At 41.9% G+C, this 17,160-nt stretch overlaps 1 protein-coding gene across 12 annotated transcripts in view; it reads left to right on the forward strand.

The window, feature by feature from the left end:
* The window catches only part of LOC142771727 (uncharacterized), a 189,086-nt gene that overhangs the window by 156,687 nt on the left and 15,239 nt on the right, over positions 1-17,160 (forward strand). For all 12 annotated transcript variants that reach the window (XM_075873540.1, XM_075873544.1, XM_075873541.1 and 9 more), the window contains one exon: positions 12,310-12,645. In XM_075873540.1, coding sequence (XP_075729655.1) covers positions 12,310-12,645 — 336 coding nt within the window. The remainder of the gene's footprint in view (positions 1-12,309; positions 12,646-17,160) is intronic.

The following is a 17,160-nucleotide window of genomic DNA, read 5'->3' on the forward strand; positions in this document are numbered from 1 at the left end:
AATCATATCTTTTATATTTGCTAAATATAAATCTGACAGCCTTCCGTTGAACTTTTTCAATCAAGGCAATATCTTTTTTACATTGAGGGTCCCAAACAACCGAGGCATATTCAAGTTTTGATCGGATGCAGGTGTTATATGCCAATAATCTAGTCTCCTTCGTTGAGGATTTAAGTCTCCTCTTAAGAAACCACAGTTTCCCAAGTGCAGCCGTGCATATGCTTGTAATGTGGTCTGACCACGTAAGTGACTTTGTCAAAGTGACTCCTAAATATTTGTATTTTTCTACGTCTTTGAGTGGGTTATTGCGGAGAAAATAAGTATAAAGGCTGGGAGTTCGTTTTCTTGTTATTCTCAAGAGAACTGTTTTGTCACTATTAAGTTCCATGCCCCAGTTTTGACACCACTCATCTATACTTGTAAGAGACTGTTGAAGTAATATGTGGTCATTTACACAACATATTTCTTTAAAAACAACACAATCATCCGCGAATAATCTGACGGATATGTCCTTATGTACGACATCAACTAAATCATTAATAAAAATTAAGAATAACAAGGGGCCTAACACACTACCTTGTGGCACACCAGAAGAAACATTTAGCGAAGAAGAAAAACAACCCCTGACCTCAACAAATTGAGTTCTGTTATTTAAGTACATATGAATCCATTTAACGATACCCGAAGGTAGCCCAATATTTTCGAGTTTAAACAAAAGTTTTCCATGAGGCACCTTATCAAACGCTTTGCTAAAATCTAAAAAGAACACATCAGTCTGCCCAGATATATCTAGAACCCGTGCGAATTCATGCACTGTAGACACAAGCTGTGTTTCCGTAGACATATTTTTTCGGAAACCATGTTGATTAGGCGACAAAATATTATTTTCTGATAAAAATGTGTTAATGTAATTTGCAACAACATGCTCTAACATTTTACAGCAGCTACTAGTGATAGAAACAGGACGGTAGTTTGTCAAGGAATAGCGGTTACCCTTTTTAAAGATCGGCACAACACGAGCTTTACGCCAATCGGCTGGTATCTGACCATATTTGAATGATACATTGAAAAGGGCAGTAAGGAAGTCAGTGATTTGTTCAGCATAGCGTCGTAGGAATGAATTACCAATGCCGTCAGGGCCTGACGATTTCTTAGGATTAACCTTAAGTAACATTTGTAAAACACCTTCACGAGTTATCAGAACATCATCCGTGATTATGGGCATCGGGTCTCGCAGTTCATAATACTGTGGTTCGGAAAAGACGCTCTGAAAGTATTTATTAAAATGATCAGCAATTAGTGCCGGATCTGTTATCGTGACCTCATCAACTTGTATTTCAGAAACACCTTCTTTAGTTTGCTTAATATAGCGCCAAAATTTATCAGGATCTGTCCTGATGAATTCAGGTAGTGTGTCGTTAAAAAATTGATGCCTAGCCTTGCTAACACTCTCTAATAATTTTTCTTTAAGATCGGAAAAATGTTGCGTACTAGTCTTGTGTTTTTTTCGTAACCTTTTTATCTTTCTCTTGATCTTTATAATCTCACGGTTTATCCATGGGTTATGTGAACGCCTGCGTATTCTCCTAAGCGGGACAAAGTTCTTTGTACAGAAGTCCACAATACCACGGAAGCGTTGCCAGGCTCTATCAACATCACTAACAGATGTGGGGAGATGTGTTTCTAAATAATCAATTACTGCAACATCATCCGCTCGATTGAAATCTCTTACGACACTTTCCACTGGCGTTTTCACTGATTTACAACGTGCATGCCTGTCCCAAACAAATGATATTAATCTATGGTCAGAAATACCGGTTTCAACTGTGATAGTCGCTTCGGTAAAGAGTTCCGTTGTAAATAGCAGATCAAGTATCGAACTCCCCCTTGTGGGGTGTCCTACCATTTGCTCAAGGCCTAGAGAAAACATTATGTCTAAGAGTGTGTCAGCCGAGGAAGAAGTACCATAATTTATATCATCCCAATTAATGGCTGGCAGATTGAAGTCACCCGTTAAAATAAGATTTTTGCTTCGTAGACGTAGTAGTTCATCGTACAAACCGCTCATAAAAGAATCATCAGCATTAGGACATCGATAAACCGCACAGAGAAAAAATGACATATCAGCAAATGAAAGTTTTAAAAGCAGACTCTCTCTCACTGGAAAACGCTCAGCAATAGTTACATCAATGCCATACTTGATAATGACAGCCACTCCACCGCCCCGATGACCACGATCACATCGAAAAAGTTGGTAGTTCGGCGGAACTATCTCGCTATCGCCAATGGCTTCATGTAACCAAGACTCTGTTATCACACAGACATGAGGATCGTGCGTGAGCAAAATATTTTCCAACTTTTCAATTTTATTTGTTATACTCCGTGCATTGAAGCAAAGCAAACGAAGTTGGTGCTCCCCTAATTGCTAGCTGGGATTCCCTATATTAGTGCATTCTGCTTCACAAATCATATGTAGCAAAGGTTTCTTAATACAGCAGGTGTGAGAGGGGCTATGGAGATTTCTTGCATGCTTCTAATGCTTTCTCTGTCGTCTTTTACGAGCAAGTGCACTGAAAGCTTCCCCAAGAACTGGATGGTACGGGGGCAAGAAGATGCGTCTCTTCATCGGCACCTTTTTAGCGCGTTAGCGTTAGAAAGCTAGTGTCGCGAAAATTCCGGTGTCTTCACCGTTGGTTTTGAGCGAAAAATGGTCCGTGAGTGAAAAATCGAGAAAGAAGGAAATAAAATAAAGAATAAAATTTTCGTTCTCATTGAGAATCGAACCTTGGCTGCTTGTGTTGCAAGCAAGTGTCCTACCACAAAGCCGAAATGTTTTTTTTCTTTATTGCCTTGCATATCATGACTGTTCACAATTTACATATTTACATATTGGTCCAAATTCAAGTGCGTCACAAAATACACCGACAAAAATCATTGAGGTACTGTCAGCTCTTGGCTGACCTTAATCAATACTTGGGCATTCGTAACAATGGCTGAATGCGCCCAATCCAGTCTGGCACATCCTCTTGGCCTTTCAGAATTTCAAGAAAATGGCACACAGATTCGTAAAAATATTGGCGCACAGCTAGCACTTCTACATCCGCGTTTTCAAAGGCACATCGGGTTTTCCATATACTGTGCAGGCCCAGAAGCATTATGAGATCATAAGGTACACCTGCCTCGTTTTTAACCGAAAGAAAACGGATGCCATGTGGACTTAACGGTAATTCTTTTTTCAAGGTTCTTTGCAGTATGTCGCAGAAAAAGTCCCCGCTTCAGCAATCTATAAACACGTGTTCAATTGTTTCCGGTTTATTACACAAGTGACAATTTGTGCGCCATGGCACGAATATTCCCTTATCCTACAACCATGTTTTAACTGGTAAGGTACCAGTATGTAATTTAAAGAAAAAAGTTTTGACCCCTGGCGCTACAAGCATTCTTTTAACACGTTTCAGAACATCCTGTCCTGTGCCTGCACAATATAGCTGACGGTACATTAGTACAGGCCGTAAAACATCGACAAGGTCTTTATGCAATCTTTTACATGGTACTTCAACCAGATACTCTAACGAAAATCTCACTGACAAAAAGTGGAAAGACTAAACAACTTCCTTTAAATACCCTTGTATGGGTCCTTGCATATTTGATGATGATACGATAAATCCCGGCAGCACTCTAGATAGCCTTAGTTGTATAACGATTCTCAAAAAGGGGTCATCAACATCACGCACAAAAAGGAATCGATTGACAAGTTGTCTTATGTAGTAATGAAGTAATCCGAGCCCGCCATCTCTAACTTTTCTGAACAGGTTTGTACGGCTTGATCTTTCCCATACAGAGCTCCATATGAAAATCGCAAATACTCTGTGTATTTTCTGTACACTTATTCTACTGCAGTGCAAAACCTGCATTACGTACCACAGCTTGCTCACCAGAAACAAGTTGCACGTTGTGGCCCGTGCGAATATCGAAATACCCCAACCTTTCCATTTTTCTACATCATTGCTCAATGCCTGTGTTTCTTTTTACCAATACGGTTCACTGTCGTGACAGAACTCCAGCGGCACTCCTAAATATATCACTGGTGTTTCCTGCCATTTGATATTTAGAAATACTCTTTTTGTGACGTACCATTCCCCATGCCAGAAGCCAAGGCACTTATCCCAGTTCACGGCACTACCACTCGCCTGGCAAAAAGTTTTCACGGCATTTACAGCATGCATTATACTCTCATAATTTGTACAGAAAACTGCAATGTCGTCTGCGTATGGAAGGAGGCTAACCTCAGATTCGTGCAATTTAACGCCGCTTATTATAGTGTTATTGATTACACTTAAACAGAAAGGTTCAATAAAAATAGCAAAAAGCAGGGGCGATAGTGGGCACCCCTGTCTCACTGACCGCAGCACAGGTATATGCTCACCCGCAGTTTCATTTATTACCAGTCTCGTCGTGCATCCAGTGTAAGCCATGCGCACTCCGTCGCTAATCAAACTCCCTACGTTAATGTGCGGAAGTAATGAAAGAAGCAAGTTGTGCGACATGTGATCAAATGCCTTTTCGAGGTCAACTTGAAACATGGCAACATTTAGATGCATTGCGTCACAACTTTCTAGGATTAATCTTCTATCTTTATGTCGGTGATTACTTTTTCTTCCCTTTATGCCACAAGTTTGGTGGGGCCCTATCAGTTTTGTCATAACCGTCTGGAGTCTTCTGGCCAATACTTTCATCAATATTGTATAGTCAACATTAGTTAGGCTGATTGGTCTATATGCAGTAACACTTCTTAACTTCGCGGGATCTTCTGTTTTAGGTATTAAGACCGTGCGGGCTGACAAAAACGATGGTGGAAGTTGTTTACATTTAGAAGCCTCGTTAAATACTTCCCTCAAAATAGGTGAAATAACGTGTTTAAATTCCTTGTACACTGCAGCACTCAGGCCATCTGGTCCTGGAGACTTACTATTGTTTAACTTATCAATTGCTTTTTCAACTTCTTGCTCTGTTATAGGCAATTCTAAAATTTCCTTCCTTTCATCATCAAGTCTTGGCATTATTGAAATGTAATCGCTATTAAAACGATCTGCATGTACACTTGTTGGTGTGAATTACCCTTTGTAATATTCGAAAAACGCACCGGATATTGCTTCTTTCGTCTGGCACCTTGTTCCTTTAAATTCTATTTCTCTTATTTCACTTTTGACCATTGACGAGGTTTTGTTGTTGTTTTGTTGCGTTTTAGAGTTCGTTGAACTCATGGTGAGTACATTGAAGACATCACTATTCAGGGTTTCAGGTTGGGTGCGCTTCCGATACTGTTATTCTGTTTCACACAAATGTAGGGAGAGGAATTCAGAATAACTAGTGTACTTGTTTTAATTAGGTAAAAGAGTAAATGTGCCTGGTGGGGTTTGATGGAATTGTCTGGCGCTCACTAGGTGAGTGGTTGTGTTTCATATGCGTATGTGATGTCTGTTGAGCCAAAATGAAGCAGGTGGTCACTACTTCATCAAGGAGAGTCTTCACCAGACCAGACGTCAGCGCTGATCCCTCTGAACTGTGGCTGCAAACCTCAGCCCATCGAGATCTTTACCCCACCGCGCGAAAGACTGTTACGACCGTCATCATTATTGAAGTTTTTCGGCCTTTGTGAATGGGACGAAAATATTTCGACGCATTCCAAGCCAGGGTGTGTCGTCAAGACGGGTTGAATTTCTTTCGGCAAAACCTGAACGAGGGGTTCGGGACTGGTTCGCGCAAAGAAAACCCACAAGCCAAGAGAGGTCATTGTGAGCTCTACTCAAGAAAGGCCAAAGTGTTTGCTGCGAGCAAGGCTTTGGAGGCAGACAAGGAGGCAGCTGAACCATTTTCAACGTCACCGAAAATCTGGAAATCTCGGAACCAGCTTGGTATTTGCAGTTCAGGCTGCAAGCTAGAGCCGAATTGGTTGTGGCTGCATCCTGCGAGGACAAGCGTAGCGCCGGGATATGTGCAGCTAAGCCACAGCTTCTAGCAAACAACCAGGAATGGGATGTGGAATGAAGAAAAGGATAATGCACTATCTGCTGCGGCCCTTGCAGGAGCCCGCCTCAGTGACGAGGGATTAGTTGACTATTCCTTCCCCCCTTTCTTCACAGGATCGGCTGAATAGGGTGGCATATTTTGACGATATGCTGGCCCGCCACTACATTGTACTATCCAAAGAGTCAGGCAAGTTTGACATGTGTACATGTGCAAAAACGTAGGTGAAGTGCTTTGGTGACCATATTTGGGCATCGTGTGGACTGTGCCCTCTCCACATGCACTGTGTGGTGTCTTTCCTCTCCTTCGTGGGTGGAGCACCTAGACCATGGTGTGCCTTATTGGCGGAAGCCGCGAACAATGTGCCAAGGGTTGGCAACGAGGCGCTATATAAGCCGAAGACTTTTGTGTATTTGAAGTTCTACAGTTAAACAGCTCTCATGTGCAGTTCTGATCACTTAATCACCTCCTTTCTGATTCTCGGTTACTAACCAAGTAAATAAATTGTTGCTGTTTTTACGAGCGCCTTATCTGACTTGTTTCACGATGGGTCCTAGGACGGGGGCCCGCTACCAAACTGAGACCCGCAGGACCCGGAGTCGCAAAAACTAGATGGCAGCGGTGGGATAGCGTCAACCCAGGTCGCAACCATTGGATTCAGCGGAGTGATGGCGTCAACCCAGGTTGCAACGACTCGACGACAGCAGTCAGATGCTACAACCCCATCGACTTCGAGAGGCGATTGGACAACGACGGTCGGATGCTCCGAGCTCATCGACTTGAGAGGCAGCCGAACGGCACTTCTAGGATGAACGGGTGTGCGCGCCCGTCTCAGAGGTGATAAGGTGTAGAACGCAAGGCGATGGGTAGGTGTCACCACCGTCTCGTCTTAGCAAAGCGTTGGAAACACTCGCCTTTCCGTGCAAGCGTTGCATGGTCAGCGCAGCGTGATAAGCGGTACGGTCCTTAAAATTACTTATGTATGTTTTTTCTAGTAAAATACGCACATGCAGAATATATACGTGTTGTTATGGTGCCCCAAACATGCGCAATAATTGCTTTTTAATTCGCAATCGCCAAGCATGAATGCGGAATCTTGAGCAACATGGGGTCAACCGTTTCAAAGTAGCCAATGCCGTTGAGAGTGGACAAACAGACATATTAACAGACAGACAGACCAAAATTTTTGCGTCGAAGGTCCCCAAGAAAAACTATCGTCTTTAAAATAAGCTATATATTTTCGGATTTAAAAGACATATTTTCTTGCAAGATGCAACTTTGTTATAAAGCACTCGTGGCTTGCGCAGCGAAACTTTGTGGGCGGCAGCAGTAGCAGTGACACGGATCAACACATCGTGGACTAAGCTCATCCTGTATTCATTACAGAATCCAGCAGTGAAGGAACAACCAGGATATCGTTTTATCGAGCGCCGACAGCTGTCACCGCGGTCAAGCCTGGAAGTACAGACACGTGTACAGATTGGCGTCGTGGCCAGCCCTTAAAAGCGTCAACCAGAGGCCAGCTACCATCACTTTGTGGGTGGCAGCGGTAGCAGTGACACGGATCAACACATCGTGCACTAAGCGCAACCTGTATTCATTACAGGTTTGTGAGACAATTTTATTACTCGATACCATAGCATTAATTCCGTTGTCTCACTGCTGCTGCTGCCCCTCAAGCTATTGTACTTGTATGAGTTTCGCCTTCTGGAAGCTTCGTTGCTATGTCTGCTGTCGCTAGATGCTCATCTTGCGAGGTACAGTTTGAAGAAAAAGATCTAGTTGTGACATGTGCTGAATGTAGCATGGTTTTTCATGTTGGAAAGTGCAGTGGAATCAGTGACCGATCTTTTCGGTCAATGAAAGACTCATCTAGAAAAACCCAAAAATGCGGTGGCTGCCGGGGTGAGACACTAACTGCGCCTGGCCCATTGCAGGCACAGCTGGCAGAAATCAGCAAGAAGCTGTCGCAAATCTCTGTGCTAGAGACAAAATTAGACAGACTAATGGGCTTGCAGGATACAGTGCGGCACATCGAAACATCTGTTCAGCACTTGTCTGATACCTATGATGAACTAAAAGATACTCTCATTCGGCAAGAGAAGGACATTTCTTATTTGCGTCGCCGAGTCGAAACTGTAGAGAAGTCGCCAGAAGTTACGCAAATTACGGTGTTGAAACAACAAGTGAGCGAATTGGAGCAGTACAGTAGAAGACAGAATATCGAAATTCACGGCATTAATCCTCACGAGAATGAAAGCCTCTTTGAAGAAGTTAATAAAATAGCGCGCTGTCTTGAGATCCCTGAACTATCTGAGAATGACATTGACGGGCTGCACCGCCTCCCGACCAAAGAAGGCAAGCCTCCAGTCGCTATCCTCCGATTTGCATCAAGAGCAGTAAGGGCAAAATGGTTCGCGAAACGAAAGCAACTAATGAACAGGCTTCCGGGAGTGAAATTCTTTGACAACTTGACTGCAGCCAACAAACAACTGCTCTGGATGGTGAAGCAAAAAGCAAGAGAAAAAGATTATTAGTTCGTCTGGACTTCAGAGGGCAGAATCTTTGTGCGCAAGCAGCCTGACATGCGCGCAATCAAAATCTCAATCGAGGATGATCTGGCCAAAATTACGTAACATCCCCTGATTAGAAACTCCCTTGATTCTAGTAAACAATGGCTATTCATTTAACTTCTGAGCATTTCAATAGCTTAGTACAAGTGGAGGATTGCTTCCATAAGAAACACGCTTCACTTTTTCACATGAACACAAGAAGCCTCAGAAATAAACATGTCGAAACCGAGGCATATTTATCTCAGTTAGATTGTTTTGATTTTTTAGCTTTCTCTGAAACTTGGTACTCAGATCACGCAGAAGTGCACAATTTTGTCGATTATAAGCATGTTTCTGTTTACCGTTTCCGGGAGGCGTTGTGGGGGTGTGTCCCTTTATGTTCACCAACGTAATCACTTCTACACTCTGAGGGAGTTTACTTGCATGTGCGATGATTTCGAAACGGTTGCTATTGTGTGCCGCAACTTTCTTACAGCTGTTGTTTACCGCCCGCCTCAGGCGGCACTCTCAAACTTTCTTGACTATGTCGAGATGCTACTACATTATGCCAATGCTAATAAATGGAACGTCATTATGGTCGGTGATTTTAATGTAAATCAGTTTACCGATAATCAAGCAAAATTTCAGTTACTTGAAGTTATGCTTGCGAATAACTGCGATAACCTAATTCACCAGGCCACCAGGGTTACTCCAGAGTGTGATACGCTCATTGACTTATGCTTTACAAATGTACCAAAGGCTGAAACATGCTCTGGTGTCCTGGGTTCAGATATCAGTGACCATTTATCCATATTTGCAATTTTTCCAACGCATAATTATTCCAGTCCAGAAAAGTTCACTTCGAGACGCATAAATCAGCGCAGCATCACTTTATTTCAGTCTCTAGTCGTCAGCACAAACTGGGAAGACGTGTACTCCGAGCAAAATCCATCTAGATCATATGAAATATTTGTGTCAAAATTACAGCACGGTTATAATACTGCTTTTCCTTTAACAACAGTAGTGAAGCACAGAAAGGTCCGGAAGGCATGGATCACGAGCGACCTTTATTATCGTATTAAACAAAAAGAAAAATTATTTGCTAATTTTCTAAAAACACGCGATCTTCAAATATTACAGGAATTTAAGAAGTTTAGAAATAGGTTAAATGTCGACCTAAGGAAGGCCAAACTTGCCTTTTTTTAACGCAAGTTTGAAAGCGTCGCCCAAAACAGTCGTAAGACATGGAAGGTCTTTCGTGAATTGACAAGTACCCCTTCATCAGGAGTACCAGCGGAATTAGAAGTCGATGGCGTGAGGTATTCTGGGGATTCTTTAGCAAACTTGCTAAACAATTATTTTATCAATGTTGGAGCTGCTGAACCCCTCCATACTGTGCACCCAGAACAAAGTTATATGACATACGTGCATTGTGCTGTGAAAGACACTTTATTTATTTGTCCTACTACAGAAGATGAAATCATGTCTATTCTAGGTTCTCTTGATAACAAATCAGCTGCCGGAGAAGACGGCATAAAAGCTCCACCAGTTAAGGTCGTGGCACATGACATTGCAAAGCCATTAATGCACATTTTTAATGAAATGATATCATCTGGTATCTATCCTGATAGGCTAAAAATTGCTCGTGTGACTTTACTTCATAAAGGCGGCAAGTGTAATGAGTTGGGTAACTATAGACCAATATCTGTACTATCAATATTTGCTAAAGTTGCAGAGAAAGTCTTATGCACGCGACTTAATAAATTTTTGTCAGCGAAAAATGTTATTGTAGAGCAACAGTTCGGATTTCAAAAGGGAAAGTCTACAGAAAAGGCACTTGTACAAATAAAAGATAAAATCATTCAAGATATTGAAAACAGGTTATTTACAGTCACTATATATCTAGATTTCCAAAAAGCATTCGACTCCATCAAACACGAAATTTTATTCTGTAAACTTGAAGCATACGGCTTTAGAGGTAAAGCACAAAATCTTATCCGTAGTTATTTGCACAATCGACTACAGTACATTTGTCTCCAGGATGCTCAATCTGAAGAAACTGTAATCAAATATGGTGTGCCCCAAGGCTCTGTACTGGGCCCTCTACTATTTATAACATATGTGAATGATATTGTTAATATCCCTTTTACTGGGGAGGTATTAATGTATGCTGACGATACGAGTGTTTTCTTTTCTGGGAATGATTTGAAGGAGCTAGAGGCGATGTCAAACAACTGGTTGAAAGAGCTTAATCTCTGGGTATCTTCTAATAAACTAAAAATAAATGTTAAAAAGGCAAATTTCATCCTTTTCTATCCTAAAAATAAAGAAGTAGATTACATTATGAAACTATACTACGGCGATTCGCAACTAGATCTAGTACACAATCATTCGTTTGTAGGCGTTTCTCTTCAATCAAATTTAAGTTGGTCAATACACGTGAACAATGTAAGGATGAAGGTAGCGAAGTCTATAGGCATGTTGAACCGTTTACGTAACTTTTTAACAACTAACTTAAAGAAGGAATTGTATTTTTCCATAGTACATTCTCATTTTAGTTACTGCTCGTTAGTGTGGGGAACAGGAATTAAGACTGATAATGAAAAGCTTTCTTCTTTACAGAGGAAAGCAGTTAGACTACTTAATTCGTGGTATAATGTAGATGCGTCAGCTCTCATGTTAAAGTACAGAATTCCACAATACTGCCTTGTTTACAAAATAAAATTGTCGATGTACATATATTGTGAAGTATCGAGAGACTGGGGTTCATTTAGCCGTCGCTATTTAAGCAGGAACACCGGCTACGACCTTTGTAAAACACACATAGTTGTGGAAAGAACATGCACAAACTATGGAATGCAAACAATAGACTTCCAAATTATGAAGTTATGTAATGAGCATCCTGTAATAATTGAACTAGCACGATCGTGCACCAACTCAAAAAAATTCAAAATGAAAATTCGGTCCCTCTTTAACACTTAGGATAAATGCACTCTCAGCACGGTAGGATGAGCTTACAGTCTCTCATACTATTTGTATGTATATGTTTTTGTGTATATATATATATATATATATATATATATATATGTTTGTGTGCTCAGCAATGAATACTATTGTTATAATGGTTATTTCTATTGCTCTTTTTATTTGTACGTATATATTTTTGTGTATGTCTATATGTTATGTGTGCTCAGCAATGATTTCTAATGTTACAATAGTGATTTCTTTTGTTCCTTTTTTTATTTGTATGTATATATTTTATGTATGTATATATGTTTATGTGTGCGCTTTGCAATAATTTATATTGTTTCTATTGCTACTGTTACGCCCAGCGCGAGCAGGACCATGTCAGGAGGCTAACCACCTCCTTTTGTCCTGACCGCGGGCAATGCTTTTTGTACTGTCCGAAAAATGAATAAATGAAAATGAATAAATGAAACGCTCCTTAGGAGCAGCCTGACAATAGAGCGACACGGGTGACGAACGATAGTCCTCGCTGGAGGCCAGTCTGGCTATTCTGAGTGCCCAGCAAACGTGCTGTGACGTTGACAACACTTGATAGACCTCTGCAACGTCCCGAGATGATCACCGGTCTACGTCAAACTACAGAAAATCTCGATTGCTCCAGAATTCCCGGATCAGCATGCACGCCTTCTTTAAAACTAAATTAAAGAGTGGGCTAGGCAGGAGCGGCGTGAGCACTATGCCTGATCGCCGCTTGTTTTTGCAGTTCGCTTTTTGGTCCGCCGCCCTGCTGCTGTGTTCTGCTGAGCCAAGGATCGTGCCTGACCCATCACCCTGGCCTGCGCATGCGAACGTCGCGGTCCCTCCGGAATCGCCTATCGACGACGTGCCTGGCAGACTGGTGATGCTTGATAGCCCTATCTTGGGCTGTCTGCCTCGCTCACCTTGCCGGAATGCCTGCAGCGACCCCTGGAAGACGACCAACGCCTGCCAAGTGACGTCACACTCGACCCGTTTAAAAGGACTTCATCCCAGCACCTTCTTCAGTGGGCTAGGCAGGAGCGGTGTGAGCACTATGCCTGATCGTCGCTTGTTTTTGCAGGTATGTTACCTCGCAGACGCTGCGTTCTTTAGAAGCGATGATCGTTTTCAGCTGCTCTGTGCCTACCCACAAAGTGTTGTTTCATGTTATTCACACATTGCGTTTTGCTTACATCGTCTTATCCTAAACGGTGACGTTGAACTGAACCCGGGCCCTCTCAAGGAAACCCGTTCTAAGGTTACTAATAACACAACTGATTCTGCCACAGGACCATCGAATCGCGCCAAATCAGCCTCTGATGTATCGGTAACCACTTCTTTTCCGGGCGTTTCTGATACAGTCACGAAAACTCTTTCACAGATACTGGCTGGTCAAAAGCAAATCGCGTGCGATATCTCTGATATTAAGCAGTCCTTCAGCACCCGTCTTGAGTCTCTTGAAGCGCGTGTGTCAGCACTCGAATCAATGCCGGCATCTTCCCATGTGAACAGTTTGTCTGAGCCAGATCGTTCCGAGATTTTGCATTTATCACAAACAGTATCAAAACTTGTTTCTAAAAATGACGAACTAGAAAATCGCTCTCGAAAGAACAACATTATCGTCCATGGTTTGCCCGAGGAATAAAAAAAAACGAATGTTTCTTTACTCACTATCGTTGCGAAATTTATGTCCGAGCATTTGGAAATGGCGTGCCCTCGTACTGAGCGCTGTCACCGTATCGGTACAACGCACAATGGCCTTCCACGTCCAGTCATTCTCAAACTGTTGGATTTCAGAGATAAAATGGATATTCTGGAGCAATGCTCCAAAGCTAAAAGGCACTGGTTTCTGCATTGCTGAAAATTATTCTACGCGAGTACGTTCGTTATGTAGGAAACTTTGGGAGGTCACCTCATCTCATCGTAGCAATGGTTCCACAGTTAAAATACGTTTCGACCATGTTTACATGGACGGCATTCGTCATTACTGGGACACTAACCTTAACATGCTATTAAAAAGTCGGGTTAATGTAAACCGCCCCCCTTCTGTGTCTGCATTCGTTCAGTCTAGTTCTTCGTCGCCTTCCTTAACTGCCCGTAAGCTACCAGATAACCTCACCCTCCTTAATCTAAACGCCAGGAGTATCACTAATAAATTTCCAGACCTTCTTTCTCTTGTCTCCTCGTATTCCCCCCATGTGATCGGGATCACCGAAACATGGTTACACGATGGCATACTTGATTCCGAATTTACCCCACCAGGATTCATCGCAGTCAGGTTTGATCGCTCTAATACGAAAGGTGGTGGTGTTGCTTTGCTACTGCGTTCTGACCTTAAGTTTTTGGTGTTACCTTCTCCAGCTGCTACTGAATCAGTATGGTGCAAACTGCATCTTCCTAAAAAGTCAATTGTAATCTGTGTATTTTATCGCCCTCCCGGGTGTTCGGTTGAAAGCATTCACTCCCTCAGCCAATTCATTCTTGAACATAACTTTTCTGCGGCACATTTTGTTTGCTTGGGTGATTTCAATGCACCTGGGGTTAACTGGTCGGCATTGACCCACAGCGGTCGAGATACCATTATTAACAAAGCACTCCTAAATTTGTCACTCTCTGCTGGGCTTCTCCAGATCGTTACTGGCACCACAAGGTCCAATGCCCTACTGGATTTGGTTTTTCTTAGTGCTCGTGCTGCGCAGAATGGCTTCACTTATGAGATAATCAAAGGAATATCTGACCACAGTGCAGTTGTTGTTAACATTCCTTCTTCATTGCCGAAACCTGGTTCGCTTTTCCCAACTTTCCCTGACTTCAATAACGCTGATGATAATTCTATTATCGAGGAATTGTTCGATAGCTTTGAAGCGTTCAACGAGCTAAGTCTCAGTGGTGACACTAACGCCCTTGTAGATTTCTTCGAGCGGCTTGTTAACTCCTGCATACGGCAGTTTATTCCACTAAAAACGAAAAAGACTAATCCCAGTGTTCCATGGATGAATCGCGACATTCTCCACTTATCACGCCGTGTGAATCGCCTCAGGCGATCTAAACGTAACAATAACCCTGACACTATCACCAAGTTCAATCTCGCGAAAGAAGAACTTCGACGGATGACAAACTCGGCTAGGGATTTTTATTATCGGGTGCAGCTTCAAACTCTGCTTAAAATTAATCCCAAAAAGTTTTGGCGTTCGATCCTTCCTAAATCCACGTTACCGCCTTCATTCACCTCTGATGGCGAAACATTATGTGACGCAGCTGATATACCAAATGCCTTCAATGACTATTTTAGTTCCAATTCTTCTGTTGACAATAACATTGTTCCTCCCTTCCGAAATCGTCTCTCTAATATCTCCATTGGGAATATTACAATTACCGCAGAGGGCATTCTGAACCTTATATTGAATCTAGACAAAAAAAATGCAGTGGTCCTGATTGCATTCCCAATGCATTTCTACTCCGGTATTCCCAATGGTGTGCTCGCTATTTTCAAATTATTTTTAACACAACGATCCGCACCGGTACCGTTCCCTCGTTCTGGAAAATAGGTAAAGTCCTTCCTCTTTTCAAATCCGGCGATAAGCACTCCTTTTCCAATTATAGACCAATTTCATTAACCTCATACTCTTGTAAAATGCTTGAACACGTAATCTTTAAACATATCATGAACTTCCTCGAGTCTAATAACCTTCTGTCCAATTTTCAACATGGGTTTCGACGCGGGTTCAGCACGGTGACGCAACTTATTGCCTTTTCACATGACATTTCCATGAACCTTGACGCAGGATATCAGATTGATGCCATATTTATCGATTTTTCTAAAGCCTTTGACACTGTTATTCATTCAAAACTCTTGCACAAATTAAATAAGATCCTCAATAACCCACAATTAGTTCACTGAATTTCTTGCTTTCTTTCGAACCGTTCTCAATTTGTGTGCTTTGATTCCGTTGCTTCTTCCCTGGCCAAAATCACTTCTTGTGTTCCGCAGGGCTCAATCCTCGGGCCTTTGTTATTTTTGCTTTATGTTAATAACCTGCCTGATATTGTTCATTGTAAGATTCGATTGTAAGATGATTGTGTTTTATATAATGTAATCCACTCGCCCAATGATCACATCCTTCTCAACTATTCGTTTGCATCTTTCTGTAACTGGTGCGGTTCCTGGCAAATGATGATTAACTACAAAAAAACGGTGTTCATGTCCTTTACTAATACATTAGTTCTTTCAGATTTCAACTACTCAATTAATGGACTGTCTTTGATGAGAGTTTACCAATATAAATACCTTGGCGTGCTTTTCACTCCTAACCTGTCCTGGTCTCACCATATTGATTACATTACTTCTAAAGCGCTAAAAAAACTTTGTTGCCTCCGGGGTACACTATCTGCGGCCCCTAGCGATACAAAACTAACTGTGTACAAGACCCTTATCCGCCCCGTGCTCGAATACGCGTCACCTGTATGGAACCCCTACAACCAGTGCGAAATAAAACAAATAGAATCGGTACAGAAAAAGGCCATTAGATTCATCTTCAGGCGTTATGACTCTGCTTTTTCACCTAGGTCAGCATTACCATCTTTGAACTTATCTCTACTTTCATCGCGAAGGAACATTGAATCTCTCAAGTTATTACATTATATAATTTATTCGTGTGCAAACTTTCAAAAGATCTCTACTTAACATGTTCCAGACCTTCTTCAACACGCCAATACCATCCTTTGAATATGACACCATTCTATGCCCGTACTAACACGTTTAAATTTAGCTTCTTTCCACGAAATGTTGAACTTTGGAATAACTTATCCGGTGACATATGTTCTTTGCCCTTAAATGAATTCTTGTTCTCCATAAATACCCTTTGACAGTTTGTCTTTTTTCGTTTCACTGTTTACTGTGTTCTCTTCCTTGCCACCATGTCTTCATTATGCCACCTATTGATGCCATGTATTGCCACTTTGTATTTTGCGTTCCTTCGCAAAGTATTACACCATGTTTTGTACAGGCCTGTTACCCACTCCTGCCATAGCCCTTACGGGCTGCGGTATGTAAAAATAAATAATAATAAATAAATAAATAAAATATGTCATGGGCAACGTTCGCCACTAATAATCGGTCAAGATCGAGTGCCCCCGCACGCAGGGCTCTCAAACAATCCAAGTATATCTAGAGTTTCCAAAATTGGTGTCGGCGGTTCCTTCCAGTTCAACCATGCCAAACAAACACACGCACTCACTACACAGTAGTTTATATGTTTACTTTTTTGCAGACGATACAGATTATTTTATTGAAATTTCATGACAGTAAGGTCCCTGTCGTCATCACGGGTGAACACTATGCAGAGGCGGAAAAACTTTGCTGCACCTAAGGTTAAAATGAACTAAACAGTGAAGACTAAGTAGTGAAGAAAACTTTTGATAATTCTTCGATAGTTCTCTGTATTTTAAGAGCTGTATGACGCCATAAATTGATGCACCCACATTTTAGAAATACAAAGTTCAAGGCACCACGCGAGGCGAAACCGAAACTAAGCTCATTGAGCACGCAGGAAGTTCGTCAGCTCACTTACGTCAGGCCGCAAGTTCTTTGCACTTC

This window comes from Rhipicephalus microplus, chromosome 9, assembly GCF_043290135.1.
Source record: "Rhipicephalus microplus isolate Deutch F79 chromosome 9, USDA_Rmic, whole genome shotgun sequence".
NCBI lineage: Eukaryota > Metazoa > Arthropoda > Arachnida > Ixodida > Ixodidae > Rhipicephalus > Rhipicephalus microplus.